The sequence below is a fragment of the Ixodes scapularis genome, unplaced genomic scaffold (genome assembly GCF_016920785.2).
Source record: "Ixodes scapularis isolate PalLabHiFi unplaced genomic scaffold, ASM1692078v2 PGA_scaffold12__126_contigs__length_90152505, whole genome shotgun sequence".
Taxonomy (NCBI): Eukaryota; Metazoa; Arthropoda; class Arachnida; order Ixodida; family Ixodidae; genus Ixodes; species Ixodes scapularis.
The window spans coordinates 19,726,991-19,745,455 of NW_024609838.1; the positions used below are offsets into that span (position 1 = coordinate 19,726,991).

Here is an 18,465-nt window from a genome sequence, read left to right on the forward strand (position 1 = left end):
CTTACGCGAGCGACGAAGAGGTACGAGCGGTCTTCCTCTAATTATAACCGACACCACAGACCCACTTCCTGCGTCCTAACGAAGCGAGGCCGCCCCAGCGACCTCGATTTCCCCCCAAGAAACCGGGTCTCGCACATCGCTGCACCGGAGCTGTCTCTCTCGGAAGAGCCACGCGCAATCTCGGTTGGTGGGGGGGACAGGGCGAGACCGCGAGGCACCACGTAGGTAGGAAGGCCGGAAATCAACAATGAATCTCGCCTCAGGTCCCTAAAACCACGCGAGAGGACGCCGGGTGGGTGCGAGGCTGCACGGTGTATATTTATACCGACGAATGGCCTCTTCTCCTCCGTACGCCCCGTACCCCGTCCGTAGGCACCCTCCTCCTCCTCCTTCTGGCAACAGGGGGCTAGAACCCCGTGGCTATTTTGGAACCACCTAGAGGAAACTTTTCGGGGGTCCGAACCGCGCATGCGCTGTGGCTACTTTTGTCTTTGCTTGTGTGCGTCATTGCGTTCTGGTTATTTGTTTTCTGCACGGCTGGGTTCATGGCTCCTTAGTGCTTCGCTCTGGCTGTTGCTCTCTTTTTTTTTTATGTGGAAGAGATGATGGTGGCTCTTCGAAGATGTGGCGAGGACGTCTTGCCGTCCTGGAGGTTATTTTGACGTTGGCTGGCGGTGCGGCGGCGGGGTTCGGAGAGTTGTCTTGTTGGGTCTCGGGGTGGTGCGATTTTTGCCTCGGGGCTAAGGGAGTGCCTGTTGCCAAAAAGTTTTAGCCCTTGTTCCTCGAGGAGAGAAGCGTGGAGTGTGTATTCCCTCCGGGCGGAGTTGGAGTATAGGCGTCGACTCGTGCGGAACTTTTTTTTTTTCGGAGGAATCCCGGTTGGAAGAAGCCATGGTGTTGTCGACGACTGTCCCCAAGAAGGTGAGGGTTCGACTGCAAGCTGTGTCGTTGTAGACGGGCCGTCGTTTTGTGGCTGTAGTTCTGACTCCTCGGGCTTCTGCTCGCGTCCTAACTGTGCTTTTGACGGAGAACTTGGAAACGGCAAAAAAACAAAAAGAAAAAAAAAACAAAAAAAAACGGACAAGTGGTAGGTACCAAAGCTGAAAATATATGAGGACTCAAACGTCTTTCTGACGGTTGTACACGACTATTTTCATTCTGACTCTTTTTTTTTTTGTTCCTGTAACTGTACCCTAACAAGCTCCCCCAAGTTTCTGAACAAAAATGGATGGATTTGTCCGACCAGCCATAGATGTTTGCCGTTATCAGCCGAGAAAAAGTCGAGAAACTTCCGCGTGTTCCGTGTTTGTGTGATTCTGAAGACGAGATTTCATGCTTTATAGTCGGTTACAGGTTAAAAAGGTAGTAGCAAATGCCCCTTCAAAGGGAATCATATATCCCTCCGCCACCTCCGCATCCAACAGCGTGCCATCGTTTCCGTGACGTCGCGGCCAACGCGCGAGGAGGGTCTTGCCTTTCTGTACATATTTTCTTTATCTTTCGACTTTGATTTCGCATTGTGGAAGCCACGAGAGGGAGATTAGAGTTTTCCCCCTCCGATGGAAACAAATACGACTTTTGGGGATTAGCTTCCCCCTCCGATGGATACAAAGGATGCTTTCAGAGGCTCGGTTCACCCTCCAATGAACCCAAAGGTTGCTTTCTTAAAAAGTGGGATGAAAGACAAGTTGGAATTTATTGAAGCGGAACAAGGAGCGTTTCCAGTGAACTCTTTTTTCGACTGCGGAGAGATTTGAAACGGGCACATCACGCTTGTGGAAGGAGCTTCTGCTACCTTCTTGTCTTGTAACCGACTATAGTCAGTTAAGATCGCTAGAAGTACGACTAGAAAACCGAATAATCTTGCATTCTTTTAACTGTCGAAGGATTCTTGTTCTGAGGTATGTTTGCTATATTTGGTAGGTTTAGTATTTATCCAGTTAAAACAGTTTCTCTAAGGTTTGGCTAGCTTTTTTTTCTCTTAAAGATCAGCACCATCTCTAGGAATGTAGAAGATCATAAAAAATGCTGGTATTCGGAATAAAGTATTTTGTTTATCGAAGCGTTACTAAACGTGCTTAATGTGTTATTTGGTGCTGACGGCACGACGTTTTTCTCAATGTTTTTATCCTCAAATTTACATGAAGGACAAATTAAACTAAGATCCTAGTATTCTAAATTGCGCAAAACACCATCCATCCCACCACCCTCTGGTATCACTGCTTCGTACCAATGGTGGTTTATGTTGCTCCGGTATCTCATATTTTATCGACTCCTTTGTTGTCCAAAAATGCCAAAAAAACCTCGAGATTAGTGTTTAGTCTCAAGTTTTTTTTTGTTTTTTCCACTATGATCGTTCACCAGCTCACCTTCACAGTAGCCATTATTTCACACATCATTATCTATATATGGACATTTAAAAAAATAGTCTGCACGTTTTAAGTCATGTTTGTTAAAGTTACAATGTAAACCACGGGGCAGAATTTCAAGAATAACTTGTGAGGTCATTAGGAAAACTTGGTATACGGTCTACTTCCAATACAAAAATAAAACAACCTTTATGACCCTCAAGAGATAGACTTTTCTCCAATTTTTCACTCAATTTTACATTTAAGCTAGCATACCTTACGTGGTTTCAACATCTCGCTCAGAAAATATGGAAAAATGTGCGTCATGGAACGAGGCCCCTCCTTCGGGTTTCGCTTGAAAAGTGACGCGGCCCGTTACTGCGTTTGCGACATTCTTTGACACACGTTTCCTGAAAGACTACTTTAATATGTAAAAGTGTACTTTCTTTACGTCCAAACTAATATTCGTTACTCTTTTATAAGCAATCCTACAGCAGTCGATCGGGATGTCACTCTTGTAATGACGGCTGAGTTCTGAGCTCGTTGTTTGTAGTTGTTTTGGAACGCCAGTCATCTCGTTGATCACAAAAACGAATACGCGACAAATTACACCTAGCTTCCCACTACCAGTTGAAACAGAAAGTCAAAGGCCCCGATCTCTCAGCTATTCCAAGACCACACACTAAAAAGAAGAAGAAAATATACCAAGCTGCCGAGTCGGCGAACTCGTTTGTCAGCTTTTTAGAAACAAAAAGCCACCAAACAATAATACCAAAAAGTGCAAAGCACAGCACAGCCACTTGCCAAACGGAGTAAAACAATAAAATAAAACAGAGGGTGTCTCTTGGCGACAGGTCGGTAGTGAAGGTGTCATCGGAAAGGTAGATCAGCACGGGCCCCTTAGGGTCGTTGAACTGGGGGGTCCAGAAGTTCGGTGCCTCGGCACCACGTTCCAGTCGTTCTTTGAGGTTTATTTTGGCCGGTGGAACGACAGCGCATACCCGCAGAAAAAAAAAAAGGGGGGACTTCAAAAATACGCTGCGGCGTTAACATATTTGTTTCACGGGCCTGAACCGTTATGGTTTCCCTAGAAAAAGCGAACGCGAGACTCACACACACACCCCAGGAACTGAGGCGCGTTGGCGGCAACACGCGCGAGACTTTTTGTTGTTGTTGTGGTTGTTGGTATTGTTGTAGCGGGAAAACTAGAGCAAAGGTGCTTTGTTGTTTAACTGCTTTTGGTGTTGGAATCGTGTGCCGTAAGTGCGGGTTTGTTGCAGATTTCGAGTGAAAAACGCTTTTTTTTTTCTAGGCGGCGTTTTTTTGTTGTTTACAGAGGCTCAGCTAACAGCTTCCTTTTTCTTATACAGTGCCAATGCCCTAGTTTTTTTGTTCATTATTTGTTGTTTTTTCGCCTCAAGCCCCCGGGTTGTTTGCAGGGTTTATTTGGTCCCGGAAGTGTCAGGTTTCTTCGAGGAAGCTTAAAATTTATGTAGTTCAAAATTAGCCCGAATAATATTGGGATGCTCTTGAATACTAGTGTCTCCGTGCATTTCTCCGGTGCAACACAATCGAGGTCTCTCTTCACAGTTTCAGATCGTCCTTTTAATTTGTTTTTATTGCAAAACAGAGCGGACAATTCTTTAACACTAAATTACAGAAACCCATAAAACATTACCCACTCTCTTTGTGACGAACAGTGATTACCAACATCGCATTGTTAACTAATGTTTAGTAATACATATTTAGATTCGTTTCCGTGTATTTTACTGTCTTCCATGGGGCTTTACACCCTTTTCGAGGGAGGGCTGGAATATGTGCATACATATAAATATCTTGGTGTTCATTTCACGTCAAACATCTGTTGGGAAGCCCGCGTCAAACACACCAGTTCAAAAGTAAACCATAGCCTCGGTTTCCTAAGACGAAATCTTCACATGGCCAACTGGGAAACATAGCTGGTAGCATATACCACCCTCATTCGATCTGAACTCGAATACGCTTCAATAATATGGAATCCACATTATTCTTATTTAATACAGAAACTAGAATCGGTGCAAAACGGAGCCACACGCTTCATTCTTAAAAAAACTGCATGCGCACAAGCATCACAGCACTAAAGGAGAAACTTGGACTACCACCCCTCGCAGAGTGAATAACAATTTCAAGATTTACATCATTGCACACTTTATATTACCAGTGTTCATCAAAAAGAGCACTGCATTGCCGGGCTGCAGCACAGATTTCCGCGCGTACTGACAATTCCAAAAACTTCATTCGGTCACCCCACGAACAGACCTTTTTTTAAATTCTCATTGACTACCGCTAGCTATACACACAAATAGAACTCCCTTCCTGGTCATATTTGTAATCATTCGAGAATCCTATGGTTTCAAAGCTTCTCTTGCCACTTAATTGAACACATTGCAACCGTAATACCTGTTCTTCTGTTTCGTTTATGTTTGTGTTTTAAATCGATCATGTTGCACTTGTGCCCCCCCCCCCCCCCTTTGTAAAGCCCTCTGGGCGGTTGAAGGGTATAATTGATTCCTGCCATATAGGCGATCCCAGAAAGAGCTGACGTCACGGAAGTAGGATTCATTCGCCAGACCGGAATGACTCCTATACGCATTTCACATTCCGTTTGTACTCACACAGTATTTCGTAAAACCGCGACGAAACATTTTTCTGCAAACGTTAGTGTCATCGCACAGCAAAATATCGATGCCAAATCACACTTTCTAGCGCTTATCACCCAGACAATAAATGCTGAGTCATTGAGATGTACGTGCAGGCGCGGCGTCCGTTATTTCCCAGAAGGGAGCTATGTACTGCGCGTGCTCAGAACACGTTCCACAGCCCAGTGCACAAAGATTGCGGCGTGCAGAATGTGATTACTGGAATGTTCTCAGATCGTTGCCCCCGTCATTTGATGACCGGAAACGCCGACTCGTCTTGCAGACGTGCGATACTGGCACCGCAATACTCGTCGATGTTCACACAAAAGAACACCGGTTTCTTTTTGTTTCGCCGAGGCTCCCTTGGTACACCCGAAATGAATTCAGTTGCCCGATGAGTGCAACGTAACGAATGCAGGAGAGGAACAAGAAGTCATATATGCAACGCAGAGCGCAAAAATTCGTAATCAAGAAGTCATGAGAACGTGAAAATATTACGGTGAGCCGCGTTTATGTGCATCATAGCATCTTGAGGAAGAAACTGTTCACGCTAGCTATTGATGACCGGAGCCTTTCTGAAAATAACTCATTTTGCGTTCAGTTCGTACATGCAACGCAGAGCGCAAAAATTCTTCTGCTTCTTGGGCAGGAGTTGCGGTGACGTCAGAATGCCGAGCTCTGATTGGCTCTGATTGGAAGCGTAGTGGACGCACTCTGATTGACAGCGGAAAGATAATGAGATGCTAGGAACCCGCCACGCCCTGCCCTTCCTAAGCTGTCAGTGAGTGTACGGCGCGCAAGTCCGTCTGGTTATTGCGCAGGGGTTGCGGTGACGTCATAATGACGCCGAGTGCTGATTGGTTTTGATCGGAAGGATAGTGGGTAGACCTCAATGCCAGACGCCTTAAAGTTTACCCATTCTTTTTTTTTTTTTGTTTAATCAGCCAATAAGAACTAGGCGTTCTGACGTCATCGCAATCCCTATGCAAGAAGCAGACGAACTTGCGCTCCAAACGGCGTGTGCTTGGCTGTTTCTGCGCTGTTCTCCGTGCTGCCCATTGATTGGCGGGCATCCCATGTCGTTGCGATGCGCTAGAGGCTCGTTTTGAAACACATGCTCGCCGTATAGCAGACAGTCACACAATAAAAAGATAAAAAGGAAGGGCAGAGAAAGCAGAAGACACGTTCCTTCAACTTCAAAGAGATCGGCAAACATAACTCCTTGCGGATTTGTGCGTGCAGGTCGCATCATCACGTAACGGACAAAGAAACAACATTTCTCGGCTCTCGAGAGATTCTATCTAGGTATGATGGACACGCGGATCAGAATTGCAAAGTGCGGCAGAGCGTTTCGCTGCTGCCAGACCGCCGCACTCAGTTTGAAATCAAAGCGCCGAGATAGCGTCTACCCTTTGAAAGCGACGCATGTGATCCGTATCGTCACGCGAGACTGCGAACCATTGGGAGGGATGCCAGATTCTCTGGCACAACTCCTGGCAGTGATGTCTCATGAGGTATGAAAGTTCACTTGCCACGTGCACTGCACCCTTGCTGTTTTTATTTCTTTTTTATTGAGTACTCTGAACCCTTTTAGATCGTAATGAATTGTCGATTTATTTGTTTATTACGAGTTGTGGTTTTGTTTAAAAGATCAAAATAACACAAGGCATAAGAAAGACGCACAGCAAGGACGGGGCGACGGGGACGGCGCTCACGGTCAAAGGATTCTCGTGATGAACTGAGCGTTTTGCTGGCTCAGCGGCAAAAGAGTGTCTTAATATTATTCTAGGGTGAAGATATTGCACGACACATTACGCCTTATATGAAGAAATATTTTTCCGACATTTGACCGCAGCTGTCAGCAAATGGCCGTCCAGCACTTGACTGAAGTTGAGTATAATCGTCTCATGGAACCACCTGCCGAGAAACGAACATTAAGTGTGTTTGCAGTGAATATTAAACATGAATACAAAGGATGACGCGTAGTATAGGCACTCCTTTAATCAGTCTGTAACTTTAGGACATCTGAGCTAGGCTGTAACGCTGTGGTACTTCAATGTCGGTGCAGAAATATTTTCACTCCGCGACAACGCGTCACTTGTAAAGAAGATTCGCTAAAAGGATTGAGGCCAATTCGAGCAAAGTAAAAGCTCAGGATGTAGTCGAGAGAATTGTGTATGTCAATAAATATACAAAAAAAAGAGAAGAAAACGGTGCCAGCGGTTTTTCTTCAAATGTCTGGCATCATTACTCACTCGAAATCTATTTGTTTGCACAATCCGAGCAGACATTTTCAAGCCTTCCCGCGCTTGAAATACGATCGACCAGCGCCGTGAAGCCGACACGGCAGCCATACCCGGCTGACTGTAAAAGAATGAGAAGGCACAAAAAAATAAAATAAAAAGAGAATTTTCAGAGAATGTCTATTTCAAACAAGCCTGGCGTTTGGCCAGACCGGAGCCCAGCTCGAGCTTGGGGTCGACCTGCCTGTGCCGGTCATCATGAAGGCGTCTTGACTGAGTGTGTTGTTATTATGACTCTCCCCGTGACGTCACTGATGACGTCAGATGACCCACATAAAGAAGCGTGGGTGGAGAGTAGTATAAAGTGGATGAATGCCGGTACGTCGCGTCTCAGTCGCTAAACATTACACCGTTACTTTCTGGAGACCTCTTTTTGCAGGCATTTTCTTTGCCAAAAGCAATATACTGGAAATGTACTAAATGTTGCACTTTTATGCAGTAAGTGTTCGGTCGAAAGTGTACGCATAATATATTCAAAATTTGTTAATAGTATATCAAAATATAATTTAAGTGAGCACTCCTTAACGACCCAACTGAGTCTGCGCCAGCAGCAGCTAGAGTTCGCTACACGACCGGCACTCCAGTAAAACAAAACAGATTCTATAAAAGCATATACTACACTTCAAAGTTTCAAATTATATCGCGGCATAATAAAAACGCGACTAAAGATTTAAAAAAAAAAATTTAATATTGGTTTATATTTGTGGTATTGCGTGTTGCGATTGAGGGTTTCCTGTACATTAATCACAGTCTTATGTTGGCGCTGCGAAAAAGTGGGGAACTCATGAAGCAAATGAGGTTGAACAGATAGTACGGGTTTATTGGTCTGTGCGATTATCAATACGCCACATATACAGGGTTGCTCTTTACGGGAATCTATTCGTTCGAAAATTGGGCGTTCGTGTCTATCAGTAAAATACATTTATCACATACTGAAATGACTACTAAGTTTGAATTCTGAGTATTATATTCCCATTTAAAAAAGTTATTCTTAAAATGTAAGATCGCCCTCGCTGATTCTACTATGATTTGATACGCGAATTTATACTGTTTCCTATAGGACAGCTAATTGACGCTGAATCTGAACAGGCACCTTTAAAACATTCAGCCTATCAATTTCAGTTCAAACTTGAAGCTGAAGATAGCTGTTTGTGCGGCGCTGGTAATAAAAAAATTAATAAATATCTGGATCGAGAATTTCGAAAAGTTAAATATATGAAAACGTGTACTATCAACAATGTTTTGAGATTAGGTGATGAGTAGGTTGACACAAAAATGATACCTTATATATGAATGTATCTGTACGGGCCCACGGAAATATTGCCAACTAAAAGAACTGACTAATGACATCGTAAACTTTAATGCAACGGGCGCAGGTTACACCATCAAATTAAGAAATGCGCCGGCATTTATATGCGGAAACACAAAGCGCATCGACCACTTCGCATTTAAACAAGGACACGTAAAACAGGTTATGGTAAAAATCACTTTCCTCGATGCAACTACGTCATGGCATTGATTTTTACTCTGCTATTCTTTTATATCTGGTTTATGTATCCAGTTTTAGCACCAGCAGCAGGTGGTAAAGCGACAGTCGCATTATCATAAAGAAATGTTCGAACCCAATACCTGTTCCACATTCTAATGTAAAATCATGCGCTCCCTCACGGAGACTACACTACAGAATAAAAAGAAGAGTGTTTAACGTTACTGTAGGGGGTGTAGCTCAGATGGTAGAGCGCTCGCTTAGCATGCGAGAGGTACTGGGATCGATACCCAGCACCTCCATTTATTTTACCTTTTTTCACATTATGAACTCCAAATGATGAAATTACTCTTTCTCAGACCCCAAGACAATATGTGGAGAAATCGAGTGAAATTCTCCACAAACCAAGGGGGTGTAGCTCAGATGGTAGAGCGCTCGCTTAGCATGCGAGAGGTACTGGGATCGATACCCAGCACCTCCATTTATTTTACCCTTTTTTTCACATTATGAACTCCAAATGATGAAATTATTTTTCTCAGACCCCAAGACAATATTTGGAGAAATCGAGTGAAATTCTCCACAAACCAAGGGGGTGTAGCTCAGATGGTCATTCTGTTTCCGGTGCTCGTCAAGCTCGGACGCACGAATGGCTGGCTCCGACGGAGCTGTGACAGCGGCCTTTTCGGGCCGTGGTATTGCTGGTACGGACGTTCCCCAGGATTATCGTATCCTTCTGCCTCCTCTGCCGACAGGTACCGTGGTTTATACAACCGTTTTTTTGCACTGCGACATTTCCGGGCGGCCATACAAAATAGGCGACTTTAAATCAGGGCTCGAAAATGCTGGGGTCTTAAAAGACCTGAAAGCTTGTGGTTCCTTTCAAATGAATCACGTGTGGATGGCTACCTTCCACTCGCTGGCATCCAAACAGAAGATTCTGGAAACCAAGGAACTTTTGGTAAAGGGGAAGCGGTGTCTCGTGCTCGACCCCAACAAGGCCGAGGTGCGGCTGAAACTTCATTGGGTGCCGTGTGACGTTCCTGACGATGCCATCCGGAAGGCTCTCGATCCCTACGGAAGAGTCGAAGGCATCGCCCGAGAAGCCTGGCACGAGGACGGTTTCCAAGGCGTGGAGTCCACCACAAGAGCGGTGCGGCTGACGCTCAAGGAGGGCGTCACTTTGGAGAAGGTCCCGCATCAACTGCGCCTTGTGCACGGGACTGCACTTGTAATCGCCCCAGGGCGCGCCCCCATGTGCTTGCGCTGCCGAAAGACGGGACACGTTCGACGACAGTGCAAGGTGCCGCGATGCGAACTTTGCCGCCGCTTTGGACACGAAAAAGAAGATTGTATTAAGACATACGCCACGGTGACAGATAACGGAGCTACCGATGAACTGACCGAGCACTTGATGGACGAGGAGGAGGCTGAGGTTGCGGCGGGAGGCACCGCTCCCGTCAGCGTTATCAACAACCCGTCGCCGTTCGTCTTGGATGCTGCAGGCCCTGCGAACACCGCCCCCTCTTTCGCTGCATCATCGCAAGCCGAGCCCGTGCAAGCTGGGACGGCCAAGAGGCAACAGAGCACGACCGATAATGACGGCACCGTGCTTCCAGAGGACACTCCCCCCAGACAAAAGCGACAGACGACCGGACACGACGAGGCCAGCTATCCGATGGAGGTAACACCGACAGAAAAGCTCAACCCCCCCGAGGACCGTCCAGAAGGCGTCGAAGATGCAAGCGCGGATGAGGACAACCAAGGGATGCCCGACCACCGCCTCAAGTGGAAGGCCCCCAGCCAGCGGAGGCACCGGTTCGACCCAAAGCCCCGTATTCCAGAGCCTCGCCGGTTAAAGGACTCACAATAGGTGTCCCTTACGGATCTCCGCGGACCACGTTCACTTTTGGTAACCCTGTCGCGAGTGTGGTAAGCCTAAAACAACGATTCCGCGACTTAATATTCTCACATTAAATTGCGTGAGCTTGATTGTTCGAAAGAGAAAGCAGTGGCTGTTAAATACGCTCTTGAGCAAACGAATAGACGTAGCACTGCTCCAGGAAACGAAGCTCACTTCCAGGCACGTTGAAGAAGCGTCAAAATTTTTTGAAAACATCTATGTTTTTCGTCATTCTTGTGCCATTTCAAGCAGTGCCGGCACGGCAGTCCTTGTCCGAAAACACAAAGGCATAGCAGTTTTTCCAGATTGGGAGACTGACCAAAGCGGCAGGGTGTGTGCTATAGATATGCTATACCAAAACGACATATTTCGAGTGGTCGCGGTTCACGCGCCGAATCAGCCCGCGGAAAGGAAGGTCTTCTTTATAAATCTCCGCCAGTACGTCAGCACTTCGGCAGCAACCATTTTAGGGGGCGATTTTAACTGTGTGCTAAATGCTAAGGACTCTTCTAGAGGCATCCAGCAAGACTCCAGTATTGCTGAGCTTAGAAAGCTGTTAAGAGATTTTGACTTCCAGGACGTAGCGGAGTTCGTGGATTCCCCTAACTTGGCATATACACATTGGCAGGGAGAATGTCATGCACGACTTGACCGGATTTATATGTCAAGTTGTTTGGCACCGGCCACGACCGGGTATTACGTTAGCCCGGTAGCCTTTTCTGACCACGCGTTGGTAGCGACCCAGATAGGCGAACAAATAAAAGGTCAGAAACGCCCGACATCGTGGCAAAACTGGAAATTAAACGACAAGGCGCTGGAGGACGAGGATTTGCAAAAGATAGTGAAAGGCCTTATCGCGAACATGATGAAGAATAAGGAAGTAAACGCGGCTAACTGGGAGTTGCTAAAGGAAGAAATTAAAATGTCCGTTATATCGTTTTGCCAAGCGAAAGCGTTAGAGCGGCGCGCCGAAAAGCGAAGGCTGTGCAAGTTGCTGCACATGCTAGTGAGCGAGGAAAGTAAAGCTCCTGGTCTTTTCGCGGCAGACATTAAAGAGTGTAAAGCACGTCTGCTTGAGATCCTGGACACAGAGTACCGCGGAGCAATGGTGAGGTCTCGTCTACGCACGCTAGGCAGGGCGGAAGACCCAACGAAACTTTTTAAAACGCGTGAGCGGGAACGGGCGAGTCGGAATCAAATCAATGAACTGATGTCCGGGGAGAGTACTATATCTGAAGCCGCAGAAATTGAGAGGGAATTAGTTTCATTTTATAGCCGACTGTTCAATCAATCAAGCAGTTACGATCAGGCTCTAGTGGACAAGGCTTTAGAGTTAATGCCCAACGTGCCGGAAGATGTAGTCGATCTGATTAACGAAGATATTACCGAAGCAGAGGTCTGTAGAGCGATAAAAGAATTGGCGCCTAGGAAGTCACCTGGGGTAGACGGCCTCGGTGCGACTTTTTATAAGCAATTCTCTGCCGAGTTGGCTCCTATATTGGCTAAGGTTTACGCTGACGTCCATACCAGAAACCTGCTCCCTCCGTCAATGAGGCAAGCGTTAACCGTATTAATACCAAAAAAGAAAAGTGATAAATCCGTTCGTGGGTGCGACGACTTCAGACCGATAAGCCTGCTTACAACTGACTATAAAATCCTCGCGAAAATATTAGCTAAGCGACTAGAAATTGCTTACAAAACAGTGGTGGGAGGCCATCAAACATATGGTTTCAAGAATAGATCTATAACGACAAATCTGCATGTTATGCGAATTATCGCTGAAACCGCCGAGGCAATGGAACGCCCCACTGCTGTGTTGCAAATTGACCTAAAAAAAGCATTTGACAAAGTTTCGCATTCGTTTCTATTCTCGATACTGGAACACTGTAAAACTGGCAAGTATCTTTTGAAGTTCGTAAAGATATGCTACAGAGACATAAGTACGCGTCTTTTAATCAACGGTTGCAAGTCACGGCGCATTCCTGTGCGCTCATCGGTAAGACAGGGCTGCCCACTATCACCTATTCTTTTTGCTATTTATCTCGAACCCTTGTGCAGGGCGATTATAATGGATGATAACATCCGAGGAGTGAAGGTGGGCATCGCGTCAGCAAAACTTCTTGCTTACGCAGACGATGTTTCTGTGGTATGCTCTTCCCAGAAAGAAATGGTGATCGCTTTGAAGCATGTGAACGAGTTTTGTGTTGTTTCCGGGGCTGAAATGAACCCCAAAAAATCGGCGGGATCTTGGTTGGGACCGTGGCCTTCCAAGCCAGAAACATTTCTAAACATTGCGTGGTCCGGGGCCATTGAAAACTATTTAGGAGTTGGGCTGAGCAGCCAGGCGCTAAGCACGGGTGCGGGAGGAATACATTTAAACACGCTAAGAGGAAAAGCGATAGAATGGCATGGAAGGCAAGTTCCTCTCCTAAGCAGAAGTTTCATTTGCAACGCTGTGTTCTTTTCGACTGTATGGTACTCTGCACAGGCCGTGCCTTGTACTAACAGTGACGTGCAAAAAATGCATCGATTTTGTGCAACCTATGTGTGGGACTCGTGTTTTGAAAGAATGCGAAGAAAAAATTTGTTTATCAGTAAGAAAAAGGGAGGACTAGGCCTAGTAAACGTAGACATAAAGCTTAAAGTTCAACGGTTTTTGATCTTCCGTGACCGCGAAAAGCACCCTGTAATGGCGGAGGCATTGCGGGTTCTGGGTGGACAATACCTTACTCCCTGGCTCGAGGAAGCTGAAGGCGTGCCCAAGAAAGTCACTACACTACGGTATTACCGGGAAATAAGAGACGCGGTTAGGTTCTTCGAGCAGCGGTTTTCGTGGGAGTACCTAAACAGAGTTAAAAGAAAACGGTTGTACTGGGACACCCTCGACCTCGTGATGCCACCACCAATATATCGTCAAATGTTTCCGCAGGGTGAAACCTCAGATGTGTTCAAGCGTTTAATGGCGTACCCTGTCCGCCCTGGGACAAAAGACTTTTTCGTTCGTTTTCATACCGAGGTACTCCCAGTAAAGACATGGGAGCAGCAAAAGGGTTTTTTTCTCCCTTGGGGTGTTAACTGTGCCCTCTGTCCTGTCGCAGAGACTTTGGAGCACACTTTTTTGTACTGCACCAATGCAGAATTGTTTTGGGCTGAGCTTCGGGCAGTGCTGAGGGTAGACTTGTACCCTACATGGTTCGACATGAAATTTCTAAATGCAGGCGAGCATGGACAGAGCCAGTGTGTCGAGATTCTGACTCTCATTGGTTTGCGTGCCATTTGGAACTCCCGAACGGACCACACCTTGGTTCGGGAGCGGGGCAGGCCTGCGTGGCGCCACTTTCTGGAGGAGTTTCACTACGTATGCTCAATAATAAAAGAAACATGCTTTGAAGAGCATGAGCGCTGGGAGGTGCTGGAGTCTTGCCTAAAGTAAATTGGCTTTGATGTTGCCGGTTCTCCTGATGGAAGGCTGCCCAAGGGCCTGTCCCAATGAAAAGGAGCGCATATGGAACTTGCATCGTCATGTCTAAAGAACCCCATGTTTGTGAAAAGTCTTGACTGGTTTTATCATGTAAATAGCCCCATTTTATAAATAAAAACGCCAAGCTGGCAAAAAAAAAAAAAAAAAAAAAAAAAAAAAAAGGTGTAGCTCAGATGGTAGAGCGCTCGCTTAGCATGCGAGAGGTACTGGGATCGATACCCAGCACCTCCATTTATTTTACCTTTTTTCACATTATGAACTCCAAATGATTAAATTACTTTTCTCAGACCCCAAGACAATATGTGGAGAAATCGAGTGAAATTCTCCACAAACCAAGGGGGTGTAGCTCAGATGGTAGAGCGCTCGCTTAGCATGCGAGAGGTACTGGGATCGATACCCAGCACCTCCATTTATTTTACCTTTTTTCACATTATGAACTCCAAATGATTAAATTACTTTTCTCAGACCCCAAGACAATATGTGGAGAAATCGAGTGAAATTCTCCACAAACCAAGGGGGTGTAGCTCAGATGGTAGAGCGCTCGCTTAGCATGCGAGAGGTACTGGGATCGATACCCAGCACCTCCATTTATTTTACCTTTTTTCACATTATGAACTCCAAATGATTAAATTACTTTTCTCAGACCCCAAGACAATATGTGGAGAAATCGAGTGAAATTCTCCACAAACCAAGGGGGTGTAGCTCAGATGGTAGAGCGCTCGCTTAGCATGCGAGAGGTACTGGGATCGATACCCAGCACCTCCATTTATTTTACCTTTTTTCACATTATGAACTCCAAATGATTAAATTACTTTTCTCAGACCCCAAGAAAATATGTGGAGAAATCGAGTGAAATTCTCCACAAACCAAGGGGGTGTAGCTCAGATGGTAGAGCGCTCGCTTAGCATGCGAGAGGTACTGGGATCGATACCCAGCACCTCCATTTATTTTACCTTTTTTCACATTATGAACTCCAAATGATTAAATTACTTTTCTCAGACCCCAAGACAATATGTGGAGAAATCGAGTGAAATTCTCCACAAACCAAGGGGGTGTAGCTCAGATGGTAGAGCGCTCGCTTAGCATGCGAGAGGTACTGGGATCGATACCCAGCACCTCCATTTATTTTACCTTTTTTCACATTATGAACTCCAAATGATTAAATTACTTTTCTCAGACCCCAAGACAATATGTGGAGAAATCGAGTGAAATTCTCCACAAACCAAGGGGGTGTAGCTCAGATGGTAGAGCGCTCGCTTAGCATGCGAGAGGTACTGGGATCGATACCCAGCACCTCCATTTATTTTACCTTTTTTCACATTATGAACTCCAAATGATTAAATTACTTTTCTCAGACCCCAAGACAATATGTGGAGAAATCGAGTGAAATTCTCCACAAACCAAGGGGGTGTAGCTCAGATGGTAGAGCGCTCGCTTAGCATGCGAGAGGTACTGGGATCGATACCCAGCACCTCCATTTATTTTACCTTTTTTCACATTATGAACTCCAAATTATGAAATTACTTTTCTCAGACCCCAAGACAATATGTGGAGAAATCGAGTGAAATTCTCCACAAACCAAGGGGGTGTAGCTCAGATGGTGGATTCTGTTTCCGGCACTCGTATCGAGCGGACGCAGGGTCATGAGCTCCCAAGGAGCGGCGATAGCGGCCGTCGCCGGCCGTGGTATCTCGGCTGAATCATCCCCGGATCCTTATCGAGTAGTACTGCCCCCCCTGCCATCAGGAGATATGTTTTTGAACTCGGTGATTCTTCACGCCGACATCACAGGACGCCCGTACAAAATTGAAGATTTCAAGGGCGAACTGCAACGCTTGGGCGCCCTTCCTGCCCTAAAAGCGGGAGGGGCGTACCAAATGAATCATGTGTGGCTCTTCACGTTCCAGTCGCCGGACGTCCCGCGGAAGTTGCTTGAAGCCCGGGAGCTGCAAGTCAAGGGCAAGAAGTGCCTCGTCGTAGATCCCAACGACGGTGAGGTACGCCTAAAGCTTCACTGGCTACCCTTTCACGTGAGCGACGACTTGGTTCGACGAGCGCTCGAGCCGTACGGCAAGGTGAGCGAGGTTACCCGCGACACGTGGAGAACGGAAGGCTTTGCGGGCGTCCAATCCACAACGCGGTTCGTGAAGATGACACTCAAGAATGGCATTACCAAGGACACTCTTCCGCACCAGCTGCGTGTGCAGGGAGGTAATGTGCTCGTGTTGGTTCCCGGGAGGGCCCCCCTATGCCTTCGTTGCAAGAGGACGGGTCATATCCGCAGGGACTGTCGTGTTCCTCGCTGTGATGAGTGCAACCGCGTCGGACACGAGAAAGAGAACTGCGCCCGCACTTACGCAGCGGTGACAGAAGTTGCCGTAGCCGGGGACTTCGACGAGCACGCCATGGACGAAGAAGAGGCTGAGGCAGCCGCGGCGAGCACCACGCCGGGAGGGTCCGCTGCTGTGGTTTCGACGCCATCCGAAGAAGTAACAGAGAAGGATGCACCGGAGAAGTGTGACCCAAGCTGCACGATGGAGGAGCCCCCGCTCAAGGTACCGTGCAGCATCCAGCAGACCAGACCACTCAACAGCGAGCCTCAAGGAGACACGGACCCGGGCAACGCAGGCACTCTAACCGACGGCGAGTCGGAGATGAGTGAATCTGAAGATGCCGTTTTCAAGCAACCACCGGATGTTCGCTCTGCAGAGGCTTCCACCGCAGTGCGAACAGAGCTGAAGTGGCGCACGGCGATAGCACGGAGAGAGCGATTCAACCCCAAGCCGCGAATACCTACGGAAGAGCGCCGGCGGGCTGCACCCCCGTAGGTAGGTCTCCTCGGCTTTCGTTCTTCGGTACCGGTCCTTTTCTCGCAGACGCGCAACTTGCAGCCTTTGTCCGCGACTGCCGGCAGCGGGTGCTTAACTTCCCACAACACACGCGCTGGGACGTCTAAAGCTTGCCACCCTTAACAGTGTAAGCCTGATCGCCCAACAGCGGAAACAGTGGGTCCTTAACTTACTTTTGCAAAAGAAAATAGACGTTGCTTTTCTGCAAGAAACCAAACTTAGTACTGATAAGCAGGTGGAAGTCATGGCTCATTTTGTGAGAAAGCACTATGACTGCTTTACCTCCAAGGCGAACGCACAGAGTGGCGGGGCGGCTATATTGATAAAAAAATCCAGAGGCATCACGATTTGCCCTGAATGGGAAAATGACTTTAACGGTCGGGTCTGTGCGGTGGAAGTTCTGTACCAGGGAGAGCTACACAAGCTTGTTTCGGTCTATGCCCCAAACGAGATAGCGGAAAGAAAGCAGTTTTTCTCTACTCTCCGGCAATACGTTGACACATCATGCAAAATTGTATTGGCTGGCGATTTTAATTGCGTATTGCATGTCGCAGACAGCTCGAAGGCTTTGCGGTCGGATAGCAGCCGCGTGGAACTTCGCACGATTTGCAAGACGCAAATGAATTTGCTGCGGGCCCATGCTTAGAGTACACCCACTGGCAGGGTACATGCCATGCAAGGCTGGACAGAATTTACGTTTCAAGTGAACTTGCGGCAACCAGCTCGGCATACGAGGTTCTCCCGCTGGCATTCTCCGACCACGCCCTTGTAACTGTTGCTGTTGGGAAGGTGGCTCCCCAGACAAAGAAGTCGTCATGGTGGAGTGGATGGAAGTTGAATGAAAGCCTTTTAGAAGATGAGCTGCTGCGCGCAGAAATTAAGAACATAATCGGGGAGAAAAGCGACGGGAAGATTGTGGACGCAGTCATATGGGAGGAGTTGAAACAAGATATCAAACTGGCAGCCTTTAGGTTCAGCCAAGAGAAAGCCGCCAGAAAAAAGGCGGTGAAGCGTTCCTTGACACAGAGTCTACGCACTCTTATAGCTGAGGAAAACAAAACGCCTGGAGTGTTCACGAGCGACATTAGAGAGTGCAAAGGCCGAATTCTTGAGCTCCTCGAACACGAATATAAAGGTGCCATGATTCGAAGTAGAACTCTCACCTTGGAAAGGGATGAAGAGCCCCGTAAGATATTCAAGACGCGAGAAAGACTACACACAAGTCGCAACCAGATCACCAAGCTACAAGTCGGCCAGGACACAGTTACGCGGCAAGAGGATATCGAGGCTGCCTTTGTGACTGCTTACACCACTCTGTTTACAGCGGACGGAAACGAGCAAACATCTGAAATATACAAAGGATTGTTGCCAAAGGTCTCAGAGTCTATAAGAAAGAAAATCAACCAAGAGATCACGGCAG

At 47.0% G+C, this 18,465-nt stretch overlaps 1 protein-coding gene and 9 non-coding genes across 18 annotated transcripts in view; all 10 read left to right on the forward strand.

The window, feature by feature from the left end:
* The first annotated feature begins 696 nt into the window (after nucleotides 1–696).
* LOC8031447 (LIM domain and actin-binding protein 1) overlaps nucleotides 697–18,465 on the forward strand; it is a 171,970-nt gene continuing 154,201 nt past the window's right edge. For 3 of the 9 annotated variants that reach the window (XM_029987093.4, XM_042289450.1, XM_029987099.4), the window contains exon 1: nucleotides 698–921. In XM_029987093.4, coding sequence (XP_029842953.3) covers nucleotides 892–921 — 30 coding nt within the window. In that variant the 5' untranslated portion in view covers nucleotides 698–891. Of the gene's footprint in view, nucleotides 922–18,465 lie in introns of all 9 variants that reach the window. The other 6 variants (XM_029987118.4, XM_040499250.2, XM_029987076.4 and 3 more) reach the window with 5 other exon arrangements.
* Trnaa-agc lies at nucleotides 9,045–9,117 on the forward strand. The gene has a single exon. It is a non-coding gene; the product is annotated as a tRNA-Ala (tRNA).
* Trnaa-agc lies at nucleotides 9,224–9,296 on the forward strand. The gene has a single exon. It is a non-coding gene; the product is annotated as a tRNA-Ala (tRNA).
* Nucleotides 14,533–14,605, forward strand: Trnaa-agc. The gene has a single exon. It is a non-coding gene; the product is annotated as a tRNA-Ala (tRNA).
* On the forward strand, nucleotides 14,711–14,783 carry Trnaa-agc. Its single transcript has one exon. It is a non-coding gene; the product is annotated as a tRNA-Ala (tRNA).
* Trnaa-agc lies at nucleotides 14,889–14,961 on the forward strand. Its single transcript has one exon. It is a non-coding gene; the product is annotated as a tRNA-Ala (tRNA).
* On the forward strand, nucleotides 15,067–15,139 carry Trnaa-agc. The gene has a single exon. It is a non-coding gene; the product is annotated as a tRNA-Ala (tRNA).
* Nucleotides 15,245–15,317, forward strand: Trnaa-agc. The gene has a single exon. It is a non-coding gene; the product is annotated as a tRNA-Ala (tRNA).
* On the forward strand, nucleotides 15,423–15,495 carry Trnaa-agc. Its single transcript has one exon. It is a non-coding gene; the product is annotated as a tRNA-Ala (tRNA).
* On the forward strand, nucleotides 15,601–15,673 carry Trnaa-agc. Its single transcript has one exon. It is a non-coding gene; the product is annotated as a tRNA-Ala (tRNA).